At 37.5% G+C, this 9,122-nt stretch overlaps 1 protein-coding gene across 2 annotated transcripts in view; it reads right to left on the bottom strand.

The window, feature by feature from the left end:
- LOC107706240 (syndecan-2-like) overlaps positions 1-5,217 on the bottom strand; it is a 32,758-nt gene extending 27,541 nt beyond the window's left edge. The window contains exon 1 of one of the 2 annotated variants that reach the window (XM_016509888.1): positions 4,786-5,217. In XM_016509888.1, coding sequence (XP_016365374.1) covers positions 4,786-4,845 — 60 coding nt within the window. In that variant the 5' untranslated portion in view covers positions 4,846-5,217. The remainder of the gene's footprint in view (positions 1-4,785) is intronic. The other variant, XM_016509889.1, reaches the window with a different exon arrangement.
- Positions 5,218-9,122: the final 3,905 nt, after the last annotated feature.

A 9,122-nucleotide genomic window follows, 5' to 3' on the forward strand; every position in this document is an offset into this window, starting at 1 on the left:
GCGCTTCACAATGATGAACCGAAACTCAGCAAATACTTGCCTCACAGACTTGCTAAATATATCTATAGAACATTTTAAATTACTACCTTAAAACTAAATAATTCAAAACAAAAACTATTTTTACGGATTTTATAAAATTTTATAAAAAGTAAAACTAACGGTGACAGTGCTTGCATGTTTTTTCCCCCCCACAAGAATACCAGCATGTTCACCTTCTCTGGTTTAAGAAGCGGTCTTTTACTTGACTTTCGTTTGAAAACCTTCAATCGTTTCTCAATTATGTGCGTCAAGAAGGTGTACCGTCGATAAATATCGATACCGTTTTATCGCCCAGGCCTAGTCTCAACCATGGTAAATAGTATAATGAGTACAAGTGGCAGCTGTTTGCAACTTTAACTAGGAAACGACTTGACAAAAAGATGCCGGCTTCACTGTTTTATTCGTAAGAAATTACTGTTACACTACTGTTCAAAAGTTTGAGGTTGGTAAGATTTTTTTTTATTTTTTAAAGACTCCTACGCTTACCAAGACTGCATTTATCTGATTAATAATACAGTGAAAACAGTAATGTTGAGAAATTATTACAATTTAAAATAATCATTTCCTATTTTAATATATTTTAAACTAATTTATTCATTTGATGGCAAAGCTGAATTATTAGCAGTCATTAATCCAGTTTTCAGTGTCTCATGATTATTCAGAAATCATTCTGATATGTTTATTTGCTGCTCACGAAACATTTCTTATTATTATCAATGTTGAAAAAAAGTTGTTGCATAATATTTTTTGTTGAAACTGTGGTACATTCTTTTTGAGTGTTCTTTGATTAATAGAAGGTTTAAAAAACAGCATTTACATGAATTAGAAATCTTTTGTAACATTATAAATATTCTTATTGTTATTTTGATCAAATTAATGCATCTTTACTGGACATACAGTGTACTAGAATTCACATTTACCTCGGACTACCTCTTCAAGCAAACTCAGTGTGGTTAACTGGTGTGCACCAAAGTTCAGAAAACCACTTTCACACCAACCAAACTCTGACGTCAAACAGACCCTGGCCTGCCCCAAAAGCTGCAGTATGAAAGCAGTTAAAACGAACCCCCTTCCATTTCAACCGCTGTTCTTAAACCACAATCCTCCAAAGGAACTTTCCATTTGCTAAGCTAATAAAGAGCAAGAAAAGTCAGACTGGGAGCAAAAGGAGCGCGTTTTAAATGGTGGAGCGTGCTGAGGGTTTCTTTTTTTTCCACAAGCTTGTGTGTTCACATTGGGGGGGCTCTGGGTCACGGCTTTGCACCCTTGAGGCTCCTTACTGTCTACAGTAACCGGGCCAAAGCAGTGCTTTGGCAGCAGCACTTTCAGTACTCGCTCTGTATCGAGCGCATTGGTCTGCCATTGCTCCCACCACTTCCGAGCTCGACTCGGCTTGCATTGTTTGTCGATTCCCACTGGTATGCATGAATTTATCCCTGTGAAAGAACTGCTTCCAATTCTCGGGGAGCCGCTTTGATGCGAACGCATATACGTGTTGCAGATGTTTGTGGTGTCGACATAAACAAGCACAAGGCATGTGCCATCAGAGCATAGCGAGGCATATCTTCTTTTTTTCCTCCCCTACTCTGCCTCTTCATTCTTTCCATCTGCTGGGAAAGAAGATAAAGAATAATGCCACTGTTCTTTGGAGTAACCGAAGACAGGGTAATAATAATGACGAGCTTAGCTGCAGGGAGAGAAGTCGGCTGGGCTGAGGTTGCACGGCTGATGACAAAACAAGAGCACTCTGGGATTCCTTTACAGGCCTAGCGGCCCAGTGCCTGCTGAGACCATTAAGGATTATGCAATGTGGAACAGTTAGAGTCAATCAAAAAAAGCCCTCCAGGGAAGAGAGGTGGGATGTAAGATTTTCTCCCGTGTGTCCACTTTAAATGCACGCCAGAGAAGAAAAAAATGCTTCAATTACATTACTGCTCAAAAATGTTGAGGGCATTTTTACGTTTATGCCCGCCAAGGCTGCATTCATTTGATAAAAAATACAGTAAACACAGTAATATTGTGAAATTTTCTATTTTAAAATATAATTTATTCCCATGATGGAACATTGAATCTTTTCCAATTATGAGATTCCAACTTTATTCATTCAGCAAGGTGTTAAAAAGCCATCTAGAAATCTCATTTCCTCACTGCTAAAAGGTGCTGACAACCTCGTCGCTGATTTGTGGACGTGTTTTCATTAACACAAAGTCATCACTGGCCATCAAAACCTGAAATTTCAGCATGCATCTGCTAAATGCTGTAGCATTTTACACTATTATTATTTCATAAGCCAATATTCCACCCTAAACCATTAATATTAACAAGACAACGTAAATGGGGAGCACTTCTGAGCCCTTATCTCGCAGACTCAATACATTTTTTAGTACGCAGGATTATTGCGGATGTGTGGCCATCCGCCTTGCTAATCAGGAATAGAAAAACAGCCTCAGGTGAGAGACTGGCAGAAGCGAAGGGTGAAAATGAGGTCAGCATGCTACTATCTCTCGCTCTTGGTCGCTCTGCACATTCATTTAATCATCCGGAAGCATCCGGACAGAGCGTTAAAAATACATTCTTTTAAAAATAAAGGTTCCTTATTGACATCTATGGTCCATGAAGAGCCTTTAAAATCCATGGAACTTTACTAATCCATTTTCATTATGTTGGAAAAAGTTTCTTTAGATTTTTTAAATGATTCTTTTAGGAACTGTTCACTGAAAGTTTTTTTGGGGAACCAAAAATAGTTCTTCTATGCCATCTCTTGCACCTTTTGGCAGCTTTATTTTTAAGAATGTAGTGACAAAAACTATAAAAGAGGTTAAAAATAGCGCTGGCAAACATTTAGCTAGTTACCAAATGTAGATTTAAAAAAGCATATATTCACATATCTGGCAAAAAGACAGTGAAGTTTATGTAAAGTGCTTTGAAAAACTAACCTAATTAAGGACAATTTTAATTAAAAATACTGTATGTGGCTTATGCGTCATTTTATTTCTGACGCTAATTTCTTTCTAAACACTAAAAAAACTTGGTTGGGTGAAAACTATTTCCTTGAGATCTGTCACAGGCAACAAAAGTGCAGTGACCCTGCAAAACATCTCCATTTCGAAGGCAATGTTCACACTTCCCACCAAAACATCATGCAAATTACATGGTCAAACATCTGGCCGCAGACAACACACCAAACTGTTACAGGTTCGTAACATACAATTTCAGAGAAAGCACAAAAACAGACTAAATAACATTCTCAGGTCACATTCGCAGACAAACCATTTCTTTTTGTTTATAGGAGAAGGGAACGGTTGCTCTGACTGGCAAACACATGGATCATCCTGGAGGTTTCAAGCCAGATAACTTTAATTGCTCTGTGTACATGATGCCGGTATAGAAAATCTATACGCTATGCTGGGTCTCATTGAGACTGATGCTGCCTTCACACCTCTAGACCAAAGTGAGTGAGTGAGGTCCTAATCAATGGGAGGAGACAGTACAAACCAGCATGCCAGTCAACCATGGAATTACAAAGCACGGGTGCCAATCCCTTGGCATTTCGTCAAAAAATTACTAGCAACTGGCTTATTCAGGATCCACGTTCATCAAATGCATTGCCAATTAACTGTATAATAAGGCAGGCAGGCAGAAATGCAAAGAAGTCCCTGTGTAAGGTTAATGAATGCTCCAGAACATACATTTTCCATCTCGGTCTAGGATTATAAAGAGTAACGGTGGCTTTTAAGAGAAAGCCTATGCAAAACAATCAATGATCGCATGTGTTCACATTCCAGCAAACCGAGCCAAGTGTGACCAAGAAAGAGTTAGTGTCTTACAGCTTCTGCATGTTAAGCTGCTCTAAGAAGCTCCTGGTCACTTTAAGCAGGGGGTTTATGGAGAAGTCGGATGCGTTTTGACTTTAAACAGAAGTGTTACAGACAAAATGGGTGCTATTGGTCTGAAAACATAGGTTTGTGGTCCAATCTTAAAGTTCAGCTCGCCAACAGTTGTCGAGAAGACAATGCACATTTACAAATACTGCTGATAGCTCCCACTGCAGTCACTTACATTTTGAACAAAAAAAGGTTAACCAAACCAACTTATTTCTGCATTCCTCACTTCATGTGTACCTGTCCAGAAATGTCACCCACAACCAAGTTAGTGGTTTTTATGGCTAAATTTATAGTAGCTTTATAAGTCTGTCACTCTGACAGACACCATCTTTCTCTGCCATAAATTTCACAATACAAGAGTGAAATAACGATCAAGCTTCATTCTTCATTTTCCAAAAATGTCACAAACACATCAAACGCGAACATTTCAGTCATTCATCTGCTTTGCACAATACATCTTAGCTGAAAACCCTAGACAACACCATGTGTGTGTATTTGTACAGTATTCCTAACGTTCATTAATACCTAGCTTAATGTTTTCTTCACTAGATTCTAGTTATTACGATTTAAAAAATAAACCCACACAACATTTGGTGTGTATAAATACTTATAGTGTAGGTAAAACAACAATGCCAAGCTGAATTGAAAAACACTGCCGTGACTAAAGAAACTGATACGTGATACATTACAACTGACGCGATACATATCTAAAACATTAATTATCATTGACACATGACAAAGTATGAATCAGTCCAGTGAAACAGTGTTTGACTGGTTACTTCATAACGTGGCCGGGTGGCTGCTTGAGTTTACGCTCAACTACCCCCCAGCAAAACGCTTATTGTTCTCGGTTGAAACTCACCTTTTCCCCGTAAAGAAAGGCTGTCAAGCCGAGGGTTAATATCATCCAAACGTTCCTCATAATTCCTTAGTCTTCGCTTGTGAAAAAGGAAAATATCGTCCCCGTGTCTGTTTCCACTTTTGAAGAAACTCTTCCCTCTCTCGCTCGCTCGCGCTCCAATCTCGCTCTCTCACAGGACTCAAATCCCACCGGATACGTGTTGCTTTTTTGTCTGCTTATTCATCCGCGCACTTTTGTATAGTAAAATAGGTCGTTTTCGATATGTTTCGCGAAGTCTTACGCATTGAGTCTACGGCCGCATGCGGTTAAAGCTGCACTCGTCTCGCAAAGGTGAATTTAACGTGAGGTCTCTCGGCCATATGTCTGAAGTGGAGCTCTGCTGTCGAGCCACCCGCAGGACTGAGAGGAAAATACGGGTCAAACAGAGGGAGCGCTTGAGCAATGATTGACAGAGAGCGCGACCATATGAAAAAACGACAACTTCAATTCTGGTTTTCAAATTTTTATGTTTTAAGACATGTCAGATTTAAGTACTAAACCATAATGCTTTTATGACACTGTTATTTTAATAAGCTATTTATTTGTAAATTTCCAGTTACTTAAATACATTTAATTATGTAAAGCATTTTGAGCTGCCGTTGAGTATGAAATGTACTATATGAATATTTAGATATATTTGATTTGGAATGAGTCGGATTTTTTCAGTGAACAGGTATAATGGATGCATTGTCTTTTAAAGTGACCGCGCCTAATTTAGCTACTAGCTGCTGTCGGTGTCCTTAATGTTAATCCAAGAAAATGAAAGAAAGAAAATCCCTCACTGCTCTTGACTGAATTACTTTGTAGTTTTAACAAAAATTTATCCACAGTCAACCCAAAAATTATTCAGACACCAGATATAATTTTTTATATTTTTTTACTAGTGGGTGCAGGACACTATAGTTCATTTATGTAAGTGAGTATAGCAAAATAAAGTAAACTGTGACATATTATACCCAAATATTCTTCATACAGTGGACTACCAGTAAAATTGATAAAACATTTGGGACAAAAAAATATTCAGACACTTTGACCTGACCTTGTTTTGCTTAAGTGTTTTTTTTTTCTTCTTTAATTGCTAATGCGAACTTTTTACACCACAGACTGAACAAAATTAAGCATTGCTTGGTAATTGGTTGACCTAAATTGGTTACATATTTTATTACCATTTTCTAAACTATAGCAAATAAACTGTGATAATGTGAGAAATGTCGCAGGAGTCTGAATAAATTTTGGATTGACTGTATATTTAATTTTTACAGTGAAGACTATGCAGTGCTATTTTACATTTGATTATTAGGTTCTGTACCTGGACACCTACAAACTTGAAAAAACGTACACATTGTGTAAATAGCACAAATAAATAAATAGAACGAACATACAAATTAAACAATTTCAAACAAGGGCACACTGGTACAACCTGCACTAGGGCCCCGCAAACCCCAGCTACGGCCCTGGGTGGCCCTATAAAGAGTATACCTGCAAGAACTCACTAAATGAATTCTCAATGCAATGTCTCCCCCTATTGGACAAATGCGTAGCGCGTAATGGTAAATAATATCATGCAGACTAATTAATCCTGTTTTTCATTTTTTAACCTTCTCTGAGTGGTCATGGTCTTCATTTACTGACCACAATCTATGAAACAAAATTAAGTCTGATTGTTCTTGTAACAATGCAATGCATTTGAAAGGAATTATGAAGCAGTAAATTGCTTAGAGATAACTGGACTCTTGCTTCCTGATCTTGAGTACTGCCAAAGGTAACCAATTAACCCCCTGTACAAAAACACATTCACCCCTCCCTCTTCTTGCTTTGCAGACAAAGATTATTAGCAGTGGTGTCCTAGATTACCCCGCCAATTAAGGTGATGGTAAAGCCTCTTCTGCCAGAACCCTGGGGCCTCTTTTGTGCACTTAATAAACACTTACATATACATCAAGTTATCCAATACTAATAATTATACTATAAAATTATTAAACCATTTGTTTAATAGTTGATACAAAAGTAATGTAATGCATTATATTTACCCAACTTAGCATACTTAGCTTTCTTAGTTTAATATATATTTTCCATTAATAATTTCCATTCCATCCCTAACATTAGGATGTGTTCACTCTAAAGAGGACTGAACTGAATAACAATATTGAAAGTGCCACCTAGTGGCATGTATTGTTATTTCTTCTTATTAAATATGATTTTAGTCAACAACCCTCATGCAAAGCACAGTGGACAATAAATAATAGTTGAAAGAAATTTGCATGTTGTAAAACCCACAAACAACAAAAGGTAGGTTTGTTGTCCTCAGTCTCCTTTTAACTCTGGCCTCCCTGAGGCTTCAGTGTCATTAAGCTGAATTGGCTCAAAGGCTTTCCAAGAATTCCAAAGCTAAAGGCAAAAGAAGGTACAATCAGACTATTAGAAACACTTGCAAAATAGATGCATACTATGCTTTTTCTTAATTGTAAATAATTCAACCATAGCATAATTAAATATTACCTAAGTGATTTTAGCTGCTCTATAAGACCCTCCATCACAGCTTCTAAATCAATGCGTGAAGTTGAGGACACTTTAAGATGCCTGAAGCCCTCAAACAGGTGAGAGGCCTTTTCTTGTGGAGTAAGCAGCAGAGAGGCCATCTGAGGGGAATGCTGGGTTATGATTTTGTTCAGGGCCAGGCGCCGATTTGACTTCCTGGGTTAAAATTCAGGAGACAGAGAGCGAGAGTATGAAAGAGAAGACGGGCCAGTAAAAGCATAAATCTTCACTTGAAGTTGCTTGCACACAGAAGTTTATCACGTTACTAGCAACATATCACAAAGAGGTAAGACATACCTTCTAAAACCTCTACATTAATACATGCATAAATAACAGGGCGTTTTTCAAGCAAATTTAGCATAAATGTGTCTCAAATCATTTCTATATTTTTGACACTTATGTAGAGACACTGAGGTAGAGGAAACACACTAATATCATCATGGGAACCATATATGAAACTCTTGGAACTGCAGGTGGTGGCTACTAATATTCAATTACATAATATTCAAAGGCCTCTAAAAGTTTTACATACTTCATGAATCACATATAGTCAAATGGCCTGCACATACCTCGTATAGTTGTATGTTACAGCGAGTGGATGACACCTTGATCCTGCAGACATAAATCAGACTTATTATTTCCTCAAACATGCTCTCATTCATCACACTGTTCATTAATGCAGTGAAACACACATGATTGATCTCGCAGGTATGGTATCAATAGCTGTTCTGACCTGTCAAAAGCCATATGGTGCTGTTGAGGCAGATCTATCCCCAGCAGCAGCCTGAAGTGACAGAGGGCAAGCTGCTTTTGTGCCAGCTCCACCTTAGCACACGTTTCTCCATGCATCTGCCTCTCAGTGTCCTCTCTGAAAGAGCAGGAAGGTTAAGGATGACATGCTGTTAATGCAATCATCACAGATTAATACGATTAAAAAGCTGTGTTAGGTTATTGAATAGGGTACATACACATCTTAATTGTGTCATTTTAGTAATTGGGCACTGCTCCTTTAATAATTTCATGCTTTTTTATGACTTAATTCATGCCCGGCTCCAAATTCAAACTCACCCCATGAGAGACGTCGGTCTTTCCTCCAGAGTTTTTTTTTTTTCGAAGTAGCAAGAAAAGTAGAGCAGGAGATTGGCAAGAAACCCATCCAGCTCTTTGCTCCTGCAAATATTTTGGCAAAATATATTTGGAATCATAGATTTGCACTAATATAACTGCAACTAAAATTTACTTTTAATTTAAGGATGACTAAGAAGTTAATATATTAGACAATAAATAGAAAGAAATCAGTAAAACAAGTGAAAATGAAGAGCAATGAGTATGAAGATATAAAAGTCATCCTCAAATAAAATACATAGTAAAATAAAATAGAATAAAAATGAAAATGAAACTTACTTTAGCAGAGATAGAAAACGAAGAGGAATGGAAAGCCTGTCGTTTTCCTGTAGCAAACAGACTGCTGCCACTGCAACACATTAAATGTATATTAAATCATCCTGGTCATTTTTCATGGCTCATATTGTTTTCATTATGTAGCAAAGTATACGGACCTACATTTAACATCCTGAATTGTGACACATTCCTTTTGTAAGCATTTTATTGAGGTCTTGAAGGCATCCAATTGAGCGGGTCTCTCAGTATTCCTTTGAAAAATGAAACTGAGTAAATCAATTGCTCAGAATAATACATCAAAGTCCTGCATAATGACCACCATGCCAGGAGAATGAAGTTATTAAGCCATAATTATTTCC

The sequence above is a fragment of the Sinocyclocheilus rhinocerous genome, unplaced genomic scaffold (assembly GCF_001515625.1).
Source record: "Sinocyclocheilus rhinocerous isolate Xijiao unplaced genomic scaffold, SAMN03320098_v1.1 scaffold53, whole genome shotgun sequence".
In the NCBI taxonomy this organism is placed as follows: Eukaryota; Metazoa; Chordata; class Actinopteri; order Cypriniformes; family Cyprinidae; genus Sinocyclocheilus; species Sinocyclocheilus rhinocerous.